The 14554-nt window shown below is 42.9% G+C and overlaps 1 protein-coding gene across 1 annotated transcript in view; it reads left to right on the forward strand.

Annotated features, from left to right (window-relative positions):
* The first annotated feature begins 12797 nt into the window (after positions 1-12797).
* Positions 12798-14554, forward strand: part of cplx3b (complexin 3b) — a 6238-nt gene continuing 4481 nt past the window's right edge. Inside the window, exon 1 of the mRNA XM_023429599.1 lies at positions 12798-13334. Coding sequence (XP_023285367.1) covers positions 13177-13334 — 158 coding nt within the window. The 5' untranslated portion in view covers positions 12798-13176. The remainder of the gene's footprint in view (positions 13335-14554) is intronic.

The following is a 14554-nucleotide window of genomic DNA, read 5'->3' on the forward strand; positions in this document are numbered from 1 at the left end:
CCTTAAATGTTGGTGCCAATCTGGTTAACCGGGCGGATCCAGGCTTTTTTCTATCACATTCCTACGAGACATTTTCATCCTTTTCTCTGGAAATAATAGATGGATCTTGACATCAGACATATTGACAGTGTTTAGATCTATGAGTTTTGTACGATTTGGTCCAGATCCAGATTATAATCTGACAGACGTGTAGGGTTGTTTGGCCTTGGCAGAGGTATGCGCTCTACTGATCTCTACTCTGTATTTTCTCCTACACTCATGTGAAAAGTGACCAAATGAAAGGTAATTGATGGAGATCAAGTTTCACCAATGTTTTAATTTGAAGTTCCTTAGGCTTTTGGATTTCATAAATGAATTAGAATTCTTGATTCTTGAGTGAAGTGTCCTTTTTAGTTAGACAGCTTTATACATTTTATATCAACCAACGTTTTTTTTTCTTGTTCTGATGTTTATACAACTGCTGTGTTTCCTGTGATGTGTCAGCCAGGTGTGCAGTGCTGGAGTGTGACAGGTTGCATAGTTAGCGGGGACAAGCAGTGACGGATGTTCTCTCCTGGCTGCGAGGGAAACGTCGTCTCTGCAGCCTATACGCATCCGCCTGTGTCACGTGGCAACGAGGTCATTGCCTTGGCGAGGTCCATGACACCCAGGAATGCTAACATCTTCAGGCAGCCTGTCACATAAATCCCACATCCTGTCCAGCCTCCGGAAGTTTGATGGCTCCACCATTCGGCCCTGACTCCTCAGACGTCAGCGGCCTACTTTGGAAGCTCACCTTACCTTCACCTTCAGCCGTGAAGCGTGCAGAGACGCTCTGATTGAGCCAGAGTTAATTGAATTTGGGGAGCAACGGCCCGACGGAGGTGAAGAGGGAGGCGAGGAGGGGACATTAGCGCTCTAGCAGGGATGAAGATGATGCGCCTTTGGGGTGAAGGCTTGATTCAGCAGAGCATATGGGCATATTTTCAGTGGGTTTCATCAGAGCTGGCCTTATGTTGTTTGGGTTGAGTAGGGGGCACGGAGGGTTGGATAGAGACATTAACCAATACACACAGCCTTACGTAACTACTAGTTGTGCTTTACTGGGTCGGTGGCTGTGGAGAAACCTGCCTCAAATGTCAGAGGAGAAGTGAGTTCAGCGTTATCACGCTTTTTCTGTTGCCAACATTTTAAAGGGTCACTTCACTCAAATTACATAAAAACACACTACAAACTACAGTACACCAAGGTGTATCTACCTCGATGCAGACAATTTTGTTTTTATTTGTCCAGGTTTTGAGATTTTTATGAGATTACATACAATGGATGTGAACTGATTTTACTTTGCTACATCTTGTTTAAGATACATTAAACACAAACACAATGTTTTTTCCCCCAACCCATTTGTCACAAAGCCAACCAGTATGTCTATGCTGGAATACTAACTGCCCATGGTTTGTGTGTCATGTAGTTTGTGATAAAATGATTTAACACAAATTGGTTTAACTCAACATAAGAATAATATTGATTTAAACATTAAAATTATTACACTGGATTTTGATACACAGCCAATTCTAAATTGCAGAAGTCACCTTAAGGCTCTCATAACTTGAGCTCATCTGAGGTTAATCACATTACCAAAATGCAATTGTATACAAACACCCCGGGTCCTTCAGGGCTCCACAAAGTCCCAGGAGGAGTTGCCAGATTTGCACAGAGCTCATTTCTTCTGAGAAATTAGTTCCTTCAAAAACGCTTGACATTGAGGTCTGTGGATTATCCACAGTAACTTTGACAGTGTTTCTCGAAAGATTTGTTACTGTTACAGCAGCAGAAATCTCGGTAAAGAAAGAACGATGGAGGAAAATGAGAAACTATATTTTGTTTTCATTTTGGTGAGCTGGCTGCTTGAATTAGTGCAACTCTTGTAGAAGTCTCTCTCGAGAAAGGGTGCTGCATTTGATATCTCTATCTCTAATCATTTTATTGTCCATGACAATGACAGTTTGCACTGCTCTATTTGTCATGTGTATTTCTTCTTCTAATGCTGGCAAAGTTTAACCAAAGCATTTTGGTTGTTTACCAAGGCGATTGCTCTACAGCTCTGTTCATCGTAACTCTGGTGTATTGATGCATCTAACAAAGTTACTTTGTGGAGCAGCTGATAGACTCGTCAGTAGGTCGATAACCTGTTCTGTGTCCGTAGTCTGTTGTTTATCTGTACAGTCGTCCGAGAACCTGAGCAGACAGAGGAACATAGGAAGTGACAGGATGAGGACGATTAGCTCCACCTCCACCCACCCCAATGCACGTGCACACAGACACACACACTGACTCATACTCCATCCTCACATGGGCAACAACACGGCCTCTCACTAAATCATTGTGCGTGTGTGTGTGTGTGTGTGTGTGTGTGTGTGTGTGTGTGTGTGTGTGTGTATTTGGTGTTTACAGATATGAGGCCTCTAAGGATAACAGGGATTCAGAGGCAGTGATGTGTGAGGGCCGAGATCAGATGAGGTCACCGGCAACGGCGAGCTCAGAGGAGTTTGTCCTGAGCAGCAGCACTGTGAGGAAATCAGCTGTGTGTGTTTTTTGAGAAAGGTCAAACAACAGAGAGAGGTTGAGTAGGGGGGAGGATGCTCTTAGTTACAGCATATGCCAACAATAAAATGTGTCAAAATGTAGCATACGAAAAACTCAAAATGTATTCAATCAAACACAAAAATCATCTCAGACAAATCTGGTAGTTTGAGATGATGGAGAAGAGTTTTCCATGAAGTCTTGCCTGTAATTGAGAGAGTGTGAAAGTGTACATGCCTCAGAACATAACAAGATAGAGTTAAAACACACAATTCTCAAGCTGCTGTCAACAAGCTCATAGAGCACCGTTTAGAAAAACAAATGTTCGACGCCTATTTATAGCACATGAGAGCAGATGAGAGTGCGTTGGCATTGAACTGTTTGCTGTGTGAACATACACGTCATGTTTACGGCGGTTCAGCTGCTCTCAGAGCGCTTGCATCCGCTGGGACTGTGTAAACATGAGTGCATACAAACCTCCAGTCAATGGACAGACAGAAAAGCTGCACGCAAAGGCAAACAAACATTCACACATGGTCAGTGACGATATTTTGGTGAGAGTTAGGTCAGTGTGGCAGACAGCGAGGGCTGCGGAGGCTGCAGGCGGCACGTCGACATAATGGTCTAAAAAATCCAGAAAATTGCTCTTATACCCGAGGCAGACGCTTTCTTTTCTGCCCTCTTTTCTTGTGTTTTTCTTTGAATTTCAGTATTCACCCATTTTAGGGAAGCAGACCGGGGTAAAGACGGGTCAGAGTGTAGGTTTTTCAGGGTCAGACTTTGGGAGTTGGTGCTCATAATGTAAACACACCAGGGCTGTGTTTATTTGAATGTAAGAACAAGCAGAGCTCTGCTGTGAGTCAACCACATGTGACTCTGTGCTGGGTAACGTCATTGTTTCAGTGACAGCAGAGACTGCATGTATGTGTGTGACTATATATAGTGTGTGTGTGTGTGTGTGTGTGTGTGTGTGTGTGTATGTGTGTGTGTGTTTGCAGGGGAAACAGGAGTGAGGAGCCAGTTACAGACTTGGGGTCATAACTTCTGTTATAACTTCTCATTGTGCTGGTGGGGGAGGGGCTTACGTAACAAGGAGAAAAGGACGCATGTTGCTGGAATGGCTGCTCATGTGGGGAGATGGGGAAAGCTGTGTGTGTCTGTGTGTCTGTGTGTCATGGCAGCAGATGAAGACATGAGTATCCTCTGAACACCAACACCCCCGTTGTAGCTGCCGTTGTTAACGTAGCTAGTTGCCAGGAGAAGTTTTTGAGCCTCATTTGTGTGCATCTGTGACTTCATCTCAGTCTGTCAGTGTGTGTGTGTTTGTGAGAGAGAGAGAGTATATTAAGTGAGAAACAGAGACGCAGAATTGAAGAATTAACACAGGAAACAGATGGAGTATGAGGCTTCAGGCCGACCTCAGGGTCATGACAGGATGGTAAGATGTATATAGAATATCTGGTGTGCTGCATCATGGGAAATATGAAGTATAAAGTGTTTATGGTGTGTAATGAGTCCATTGAGAATTGCACTGCATAATAACAACATATCAAATGACAATTTGAAAATAATGTGACAATGTGAAAAGGATCAGTCCTACAGCTTTTTTCCACAGACAGGATGCTGCTGCCTGATCTAGAACCAGTTCCATGCAAAGCTATTGAAAAGTCTGGAGCTGGTGCCAGAAAGCTGGCATTGGCACAGCACCACCAAACCTGGCGAAATTGGGCTGGTTCTCAAAAGGCACCAAGGCGAACTGGCTCCACACCAGCACCAGCACCAGCCTGGTGGACCTGCAGAGAATTATCACCTAAACTGGCAGCTCCTTTTGGCTTTGGCAGTTTTTAGCTCACCATTTAGCTGTTTGGTCCAAATTTGACTGTTTTGGTTCACTCTCATCGCTTTCAGAGTGTTGTTTTCGGCCGCAGCTGTTTTCAGCAAAAAAGCTCTAAAAACCCACTGTACAAAAGCTGCTCAGTACCTACTGGAAGACAGAGGCAGTTAGCGACCAGCTGGTGATTGCAGTTGGGCATTTGGCAACTAAAAAGAAAAACAGTTATTTCCCTAAGGAGTTGGTAAGGACCAAAAACATACGTATCTAAAAAAAGAAGGAACATTGAACTTGCATTCATCAGCTGGCCCATAACACAGGATCAAATAAATGATGTTTTAAAGGTTTAAATAAGAAATTCTTTGCTAACAAGTTTGCCATTTTAACTTAAATGTCAGTTTTGTGCTCACTACTTCTCTCTGATGTCACAAATAGCCGAAATAATCAGTTTTGCAAGTTGATTATTTCTTTATGTCTGTTTCAAGACATTTGCTAAGTTTAGGTGGAGATAAAATAACAAAGAATAAATTGTAAGGACTGCTACAAAGATCAGTCTCATCATATCGGGTGTTAATCCACAGTTAGATCTTCTGCGTCCAAACCGAAGAAGCATCAGTTAAGCAAGCCCACTGTACATATATTTTCCTGAACAGAGGCCATTTTGGCCAGAAGTGACAATTTCCTGATAAAGGTAAATACTAAACTGTAATGTAACAGTGGCACAAGTTGAAAAGAGTCGTGTTAGGCACCATAAGCTACTACCTGACCATTTTTTGCTGCTTATTAGTTCAACTTTCATTCATAAGAGGTTATAATATGCCCTCTGAGCAGCTCTGCCTTCAGGGCAGATTGCAGGCTACAGTGAGGCGCTATTGAAAATTGACAACACAAGCTGGGGTTATAGCTGGTTAGCAAGCTAACTTCAGTAGAAAATAAGACGTGATAGAGACAAGATTGCCTTCCCCCCCGCTGGAGACAGCTCTTGGTGAGCGAAGGAATGAAGTTTGATGTTGAACGTCTCTTCTAGACTGGTAAGTAAACAACTGACTATGTAGCAATAGCAAAACTTGCAAATTACTCCTTTACTTCTATTATAAGTGGATAAATTGTTTAATAAAATGTACCCATATATGCAATATTAAAATTGAAACAGCTTGTAGAAATTAGGAAGAGCCTGTGTCTTCTCAACCTAGAAAATCCCCTCAAAGCTTAATATGATACTCAAAGCAGGGTGCTATTGAAAGTATTAGGAAATTTAGGACCTTGCTCCTAAAGTCTCCACATACACAAAGACGGGGTTATCTACAGTTTACCATTAAGCCACACATGTCAGGAAACAATTTGTTGTTTAAGTGGTTTTCGGAATTAAGAGCCCTTCATCATTCTCTGTCACTCCTCACTGACCCCTCTCAACTGACCTTCACCCCATTCCCCAACCATCACAGCAGCCATTTTTCTTTATCCTTGTCCCACTCCTCTTACTCCTCAGCCTGCTTTCCTGCATCCTCCTCTCCTCCGTTCACCCTCACACTGCCAATTGTTTGCATCTATTCATGAAAGAGAATTTTCCGGTTTTCTCATTCCATTTAAGCTCAGCCAGCACTAACCCATTGTGCTCTGATGTTCCTCTCAGGCAAGAGGTCTAAATCAGGCAAGGAAGGCGGGGGAGGGATGGATGGAGGGATGGATGGCAGGAAGGAGGGAGGGAGGATGGTAGGGATTTGAGGGAGGGAAGGATGGAGTGGTGGGGGTGGCAGGGTAAGAAGGAAGGGTTAGAAGAGGGGATAGGCAGAGAGTAAAACAAATGTGTGAGAGCATTGAAGGAGAGGTGTAAAAGAAGTATGAAGGCTAAGAAAAGCTAAATAAGCTGAGACATTACAGCGCCTGAGTGAGTCAGCCATATGCTCATAATGTGGACTCGAATCTGACTCATGACCTTTCCTGTTCGCCATCCTCTGTCTCTCTCTATCCTGCCTCTTTCCTGTCTCCTGAAAATGAGACGTCTCTTGTAAAATGACATTTTCCCTTACATAACATAAGAATATCTCCGTCATTTTACACTTCATTTTCACTCCCTACTACCAGTTGCTTCTAATTCCTCTGCTGGAGAGCTGCAGCAAAGGGTCATTTTTTACCACTTAAAATGTTCATTTTAACCTCTTAATTAAATGTGGATGGAAATCCATTCCTTTTTATCATTTGACATCCAGCACACAGATGATATCACGGACTGTCTCACTGTGCAGCGACTTAGCCCACTTTGTAGCCCTTCGGGTACAGCATGGCATAAAGCTCCAATGCTTATAAGGTTTAAACCCACCCGAGCTACTTACACTAATACAAGTTTGTGCATTTGAATGTACAGAAGTAGAGCATGCTAATATTAATACTAGCCTGTGCATACATGGAGATAGGAGCTGGCTGGTTTCTTTAAAGTGGTTTTAACAGGTTGGCTGAGTTTTACAGAAAATAACAGTTAATACACAGTATATGGATTAAACAACACTGGTCTGAACAGAATTATTAGAGAATCCAAGAGTTAGGTCATGTGTATGTGTGTTTAAATAAGATTAAGTATAAGGTTGTTGTGGAGTAACAAAAAAAGAAAACTAATTGAATGACTGACAGGGTGAAACGCAAGATAAGAAATTTGAGGACTGAGTCAATCTGTACTTAAGGGTGCATAACCATGAATTTGTGGTAAAATGCGCTGCATGGTCAACAATCAGAAGTCAGAAACAAACATTGCGCACATTAATGATAGTTAATGAGATTGTGGATACAAGCAACCAAAATGAGTTTGCTCTGTAGGGCGGCTGGGCTCAGTCTCAGAGATAGGGTGAGGAGCTGGGACATCCGGACGGAGCTTGGAGGAGAGACGCTGCTTCTTTGCATCAAAAGGAGCCGATCGAGGTGGTTCGGGCATCTCATTAGGATACCTCCTGGGCGCCTCCCTGTGGAGGTCTTCTGGGCTTGCCCAACTGGTAGGAGACCTAGGAGAGCTAGGCCCAGAACATGCCAGAGGGATTATATATCTCATCTGGCCCGGGAAACGCCTCACGATCCCCAGAAGGAGCTGGAAAATGTTGCTGGGGAGAGGGATGTCTGGACTAACTTGACTGACCTGCTGCCACCACAACCTGGCCCCAGATTAAGCCTGTCGAAAATGGATGGATGGATGGAACTAAGGGGCCTACCTAAAACCATTAACCAGCCCCACACCAAAAGTGCAAAAAAGTATTAAGCAAGAGACTCCACAACTATTGTGGCCTGTTTTAGATGGTTAGGAGCGTCCCTCTCTGCTAACTCCTTTGCAACCTTGACGTGTGTCTTTAATCTTTTGTCTGTGGAGTCTGTTTGTCCTGAGTTACTTTAACTTTCCACTTTCAGTGTTACAATCATGTTTGTTGTCAATTCTCCGTCTTCTCTTGATCAGGCCTCTACAGCAGCTGGTGTTGTCCTCTCTGTAGTGTTTTGCTGTCTCAGTGCTGCAGATGTCAGAAACAATTCTGTACTGTCTTTATAATCAGTATCACGGAAAAGATGATCATTGAGTTTCGTGTTTTGTGAGAGTGCAAAGGACACGTTGCTTTCGTAAGTGTTGTGTCTTTCAAAAATTCAGACATTCCATTTATTTCAGTGAAGATTTGTTTTTTCCGATTCCTGCGTGGCAGTCTCAGACTTATCTGATTGCAACTTTGGAGGCAGCTGGTCTCCAGTGTTTCTGGCCATTTTGAGCCTTTTTTTCTGTTCACACTCAATTTCACAAGCTTTTTCAGCCAATTCTCCGAACATTTGAGTTTCATCTTTCTCACTTTTGATCTACCCATTTTTCTGCTGTGAATTCTGTCGCTGAGCGTGTCTCTTAGCAGCTTCTTTTCACACTTTCAACCATGCCAATGTGTAATTTGAATCCCAGTCTGGGTCCCTGTTTTCAGTTACCACGTCTTCCAGTAAATGTATTTTTTCTCAGCAGAAAGACTCATTTAGAGAGTATAGCCCCTCTGTGAAACTGTACAGGTTAAATCTAAAGATAAACACCGTAAATATTTCTCCTGAAATAAAATAAATGATTTTGCTGTGAATTCAAAATACAAATAGAGAACAGACCTCGGTGGAAATTGATTTCATTCACATCCAACACAGCCCAACACATCCTTTGCCTTTTAGGTCTCCATTCATGCATGAACCCACTGTGACATCACACTAATATGACTCCAAAGAGATATCAGTGAAACAGTTAAATCTCATTTTAGGCACAGCTTTTCAGCTTTAAGTCATTAACAAGAGGGGAAAAAGAAAAGCTCTTCCTAAAACACTCTGACAGTTGAACACATTCTTAAAGGTTTACTCACTCAGAAATACTTCTCTAATTGGTACTTCGCTCACTGACACCAGGTTGTTGAGGAATAATATGTAAACACTGAAATGGATGATTGTTTCTCATCAGAGTTTACTGACGTGAGCCAAAAGAAAGAAGTCAGAGTAGGACTGTATATTTATTAGATCATGTGCTAAGCAAAGAAACTGAAAAGGGCATTTCCCAGGAACATCTCTTTCCAGAAACAGTGTCCCAATTACTGTGGATAAGCCACAGACTTTGCTGTCAACAGTTTTCATCTGAACTACTTTCTTGTGAAAAATAGTCCTTCTGAAAATGGTTGGCAGTGTGTTCTGTGGACTAATAGGGACATTGATTATAGGAAGACATGTTGTTATGTAGATGTTGCAGACACATTCACACTGTGTTGAAAGCAGCTTTAAACATCAAGTTCAAGAGTTGAACGGGTCTTCTTTTCCTCTGTCAGGGCCATAATATTCAGCTCATGGAGAAGTAGTTGATGTTAGCCGGGGGGACAGTTGCCATTCTGACATGCGGCGTAGCTCAACACCTCCCAGACAGCCTGCGGGGCATCAAACCACCTCTGCTGGGGTGACTCGCTTGACACCATATGGTGCCACTGTGTTGTGACCCAGCCTGTCCGTTCGATCTCTGGTCAGGACCTGACACAGATAGAAGTAATCCTCAGAAAATCACTAGTCTCTCCAAATGGACTCCGATGCTTTTCTCGATACAACAACTAGTTTCGTCCTCGAGTACACACAGCACTTTTCACTTCTAATGGGATGAGCGTGATATTTTGTCCTCTCACGAGGGGGGCACCACGCACGCACTGCTTTCCTTAAGACAGGCATCCCAGTGACTTACTAATGGCGTCATGTCCGCCTGTGTGAATTTAAAAAACTCCCTGAATGTGGATATTGTTTGCTATAGGGCACATTCGTTTGATGAGTCTAATCCCTTGTCTGAAGAAACAAAGGTGTAACATTCAGCTGCTGAGGATCAGCGAGTGTGAGTGATGGTGTACATAAACCCATCTCTCCCAATCCCACACAGGCTCCTAATCCGAGAAGATCAAGTGTAACCAGGCTGGAAGTGTGACTGGGCGGGAGCCAGCATGATGCTTTCGGTTATGTTGACTCACACCGTGATCACTCCTGGCTCACAACAAACACAGTATGTCACGCCTGTCTAACCTTTTCGTCTTATTCTTATTCAAAGACCAAATTTACTACCTCAAATGTACATTTTTGTATCCAAATGTACAAAGTTTCTCTCTTTTTTTAATTAATTTTACATCATTTTCCTACATTACTCAATGAGATATTTGACTTTATATCAGAAAAAATATATTTCTGAAGAACAAACACAGATGTTTGTGCACCAGGGGCGAGTAATGTGCCAGGTTCATGTGCAACCATACGTGACCTTTGCAGTACAGTCACAACATCTGTGTGAAGGCTTTGCATGCACATATGAAGCATATGTGCTGTACAAAGACCTAACTGTTAATTTCCACAGTACAGTGAGACATCAATCAAAGCTGAGTAGGCAGTAAAATTAACTGAGCACAAGCAGGAGCCAGGCAGCATTAACATGAGTCTATTTTTAAACCAAGTACTGTGAGTAATGTTGTTTTTTTCTGTATTTGATCGTGAAGGTTTCACATCACTGCCACATGCTCTTTTTTAACAAACATAGCTGATTGCATCTGCTTCAACATTATTATTTTGCAAGTGAAGGATTCAAAAATATCCTGTAATTTGGAATCATTTTACAGTGACTTGATTTTCTTTAGAGACAGCAGTCTAAAAAACACATCAGTCACATACATTTTCACATTTTTGGTTCTTATTTAGGGAAGTGCAATTTGACAGGACCATATTATGTAACAGCCTTCTATAGCTTTTGTTTTTTGGCCTTAATTTAATGTGTCAGCTACCTGGCAACGCCTCTGGTCTCAGAACCTTTTCCTCATGTGAATCATGTCCCCGGACCTGTCTTACCAAAGGGGAAAAAAGGCAACTGAACGGTTAAGGCGCAAACCACATGTACAACATCCACGGCTCTCAGATGGGGGACCTTTGCTGCTGCATGTCTTACCCCTCCCTCTTCTCCATGTTTTATTTTCTATGATGTTGAATGAAGAAAAAAACAAGCAAAAAAAAAAAAAGGTTACCTAACATATACAAACTAGGAATTCCAGGAATGTGTTATTCAATAAATGGGACCTGAATGAACAAACTGTTGTCTATACTCGTCATTCAACTATAAATCAAATCAAAGGAGACCTCATTAAATAAAACAAAATTTAAAAAAGACTTACTTTTTTGGACCAGGGTGACTCTTCTGTGAGACTAGGGTGTCAAAACACAGCTGTAGTTCTCTTTTCTTAAATGTGTGAATTTCACTATTAAGTCTGTGTGTGTGGGTGTGTGTTTGTGTGTGTGTGTGTGTGTGTATGTCTACGCATTTATATTACCTCTTTGGGACCTTTTCCAGTATAAACACAGACCTTGTCGGGAACAGTTGTCCTCATGGGGACCCGGCCCTTATGAAGCCAACTGTCTTTTCTGAGGTCCTGGTTGAGGTCAGGGTTAGGGTGTCCTCAATGAATGGAATATAATATATATACAAATGTCCTAACAAGGATAGCTGCGCAAATGTGTGTGTGTGTGTGTGTGTGTGTGTGTGTGTGTGTGTGTGTGTGTGTGTGAGATATACATCATCTTGGATTAAAACTTCCTGCTGTGTACCTGCTGCAGCACCTGTAGTCAGAGCTCAGTGAGTGATAATCCATAAAAAAGTGAGTGAGATCTGGGCTGGGAGCAGAGGTGTGAATATCAAAAGCAGAAGGATATAAATTGATGTTGAAACATGCTGGTTAGGCAAATTCTTTCTTTTTTTATTCAATTTCACAGAGATTACAGTTTTGATCTTATTCACTGTGATACGTTTCAATCTATTTACCGGTGGCAGCTTTGAAGTTGGAAGGAGATTTTGAAGCAAGGCAGGTATAGGCTAACAAGGCCTTGTTAAGCCGGTGACAAAAAGACACACTCTGTCTCTCCTGATCCACAGGGACTGGGAAAGTAGGCCAGACTTGGTGTCAGACTGCTGCGAGGATCAGGATGCTGAAGTTGTTGACTTGTGATCAAAGTTCCTTTTCACACTTTAGATGTCAAGAATCTCGCAGAGTGAGAGAGTGAGAGAGATTTAAAATATTCCTCTCACACACACACACACACACACACACACACACATACACACACGTAGGACATATTTTTAGCACGGAGGCTTTCCAGATGAACACTGCGTCACACGGTGCCATCCAGAAGCACCCAGCCTTTTAATAAATCATCTTTTCTGGTGATGGAAGTTGAACTATTCACCCCGCCTACTCCATCAAAGACACACAAACACAGAAACATGAGAGGACGTAGCAGAGAAAATCCTATAGGAGACCTAATAAGCATAAGACACTGATCTCATAAACTCACTTGTGGGTACCACAGACACACCAGTCCCTACAGGAATATTATGGCAATGCAACTGGAGACAACATTTCTAATTTTAGGATGTCAACTTCATCCCTGAATGTTTCAAGGGCATTGCGTGTAAACGGAGAATGAGTATGTGTATGTGTTTAGATTCAACGATGTATTTTGTGCACTGTACAGAACCCCCATCAGTCTCCTTTCATCTCGTGGAAACGAGCTCGTTCCTGTACATCAAACAAACTCTTGTAGAGGAGAGCGACTCATCTTTTCTAAGTGATTAGGCCAATAAACCGTACACATGGCCTGCGCTCATAGACAGCCATTTGACTAATTTGCAATTAGGAAGCTCTTTGGTTGTTGACAAACTGTGTATTAGGCTCCAGCGCGCAGATGACCCTGAGAGAGACAGAGGCACCAAAACACCCAGGAGACACTGAAGCTCATCACGTGTTGTTTGTCCCCCCCGGAGTCGTGTCTGACTCCATCCTGAGTTATAATCAGACGGCGAATCACGGGATCCCGTGCAGCCCAGGATGCCGACGCGCGCCATGCAAGCGCACACCCAGTCCGGCTGTGCCTGGGATTGGGTGGAGGGAGTGGTGGCTGCGGACGGAGTCTCGGGATTGGTAGAGTTCACCGCCAAACTTGTTGACTCATAACTGAGCAGCTCCTCTCCATCCTTCACGGCGCGGAGCTGTCCAGGGCCAGTGGTGCTGAAACTGCCGCCTCCCGAAGCGCAGTCGGAATAATTTCGTTTTTTCTTCCGGTTTCTTTGCTCCCATCTTGCTCCTGAAAGTTATATGCTCCTGCGTGACACTTCTAGACGTCAGGTTTAAGCGTCACTTGACGGATTTCTATCCGCAGTCACCGCTCTATCCAAGGAGCGCATCAAGCCTTCAACTTCTCAGCCGATCAGACAGAGGACTCTCAAACGCACAGCCATGGCTTTCATGGTAAAACACATGGTGGGAGGACAGCTGAAGAACCTGACAGGCGGACTGACGGAGGAGAAATCCGAAGGGGAGAAATCAGACGCCGCCGCGCAGGGGATGACTCAAGAGGAATTTGAACAATACCAGCAACAGTTAGAGGAGGAAAAGTAAGGCAATGATTGAAGCTTGTGATTGTGAAGTTGTAATGCAATCTACGGTGTGTGTTGGCATATTTAAACGGTGTGTTTTTGTGCGTAAATAGCTGAGCGTTCCCAGTGCGCCGCGCGCTTTTTTACGCATCAATGCAATAACATGAGCGCTCCACACACAGCTGCTCCTCTCGCCCAGGGAGCTCTCTGTCTCTTAGCTTCGGCAAATTATGTAGAGCTGTTTTTAATTTCGGATTCCTGGAATCATTGTTCCACGGAAATGTCCACAGGGATTTGTGCCTGGGGTGAAAAACGTTCCTACTGCTGAGCGTGCGGCTGAATAATGAATCAGACCGTGTGGTAAATAAAATGGGTAAAGTAGAGCCTCTATTTGCATATTGTGAGAGGGGCAACTAACTAATGTTAATTAATTTTGGCTTTACTTTCTCAGCCGAGTTTCATTATTCAAACATATGTTTCCACTCAAGATGGTTGCAATTAGTTTACATTATAGCAATATACTGCAGCCTAAAAAGTGGATACATTTAGATTTAGATTGGTATGGCCTCTATAATAGCTCTAATTTTGAGGTTTAGATGTAATTTCTCTGCATATATTTACAGCTGTGATTCCAGCTGTGAGCCTTTCTTTTTTTTTTTGTTTCAATCATTGAAATATTTCCTCTGTGTCTCACATACAAAACTGAATCCTTTAAATGTTGCACTTTCATAATTTACATATTCATTATGGTGTTTATCTCCTGGGTCTATTGGAGGGCAATCTAAAGCAAGGTCATTTGGCAGAGTTCATCCAGCAGACAGTAACTCCCTATTGATTAGTATGATGCTTCCCTTCCAGCAGGATGCCATGTCCCATATCAGATGTTCATTGTCCTGGTCATGAGAGAAGTCACCACAGATTAATGATGTGGAATAAAGAACTCAGAACTGTTTTTTTTGTTTGTTTTTTTTAAAGGAAAATGGTAGATTGAGATTATACAGTGTCATGTGCAGACATTTTAAGAATGAGTAGGTAGTTAAGTCCTGACTCTGGCAGTGTTAACATTGAGCTCAGCCCACTGAGCTCCACAGGAAGCCTGGCGAGATGCTTGACGCTCTGCTGTCATTATGTGACCTTCAGTGGAAGTGAATTATTAGTCAGAGGTGCTAAACATGAGCATAGATCACAGAGAAGCCCCTACTGCTCAGATTAAGGAAGAATAAGGTCGGGGTGGGGGG

Source organism: Seriola lalandi, unplaced genomic scaffold (assembly GCF_002814215.2).
Source record: "Seriola lalandi dorsalis isolate HSWRI2012SDOR001 ecotype SW California unplaced genomic scaffold, Sedor1 jcf7180002054898, whole genome shotgun sequence".
NCBI lineage: Eukaryota > Metazoa > Chordata > Actinopteri > Carangiformes > Carangidae > Seriola > Seriola lalandi.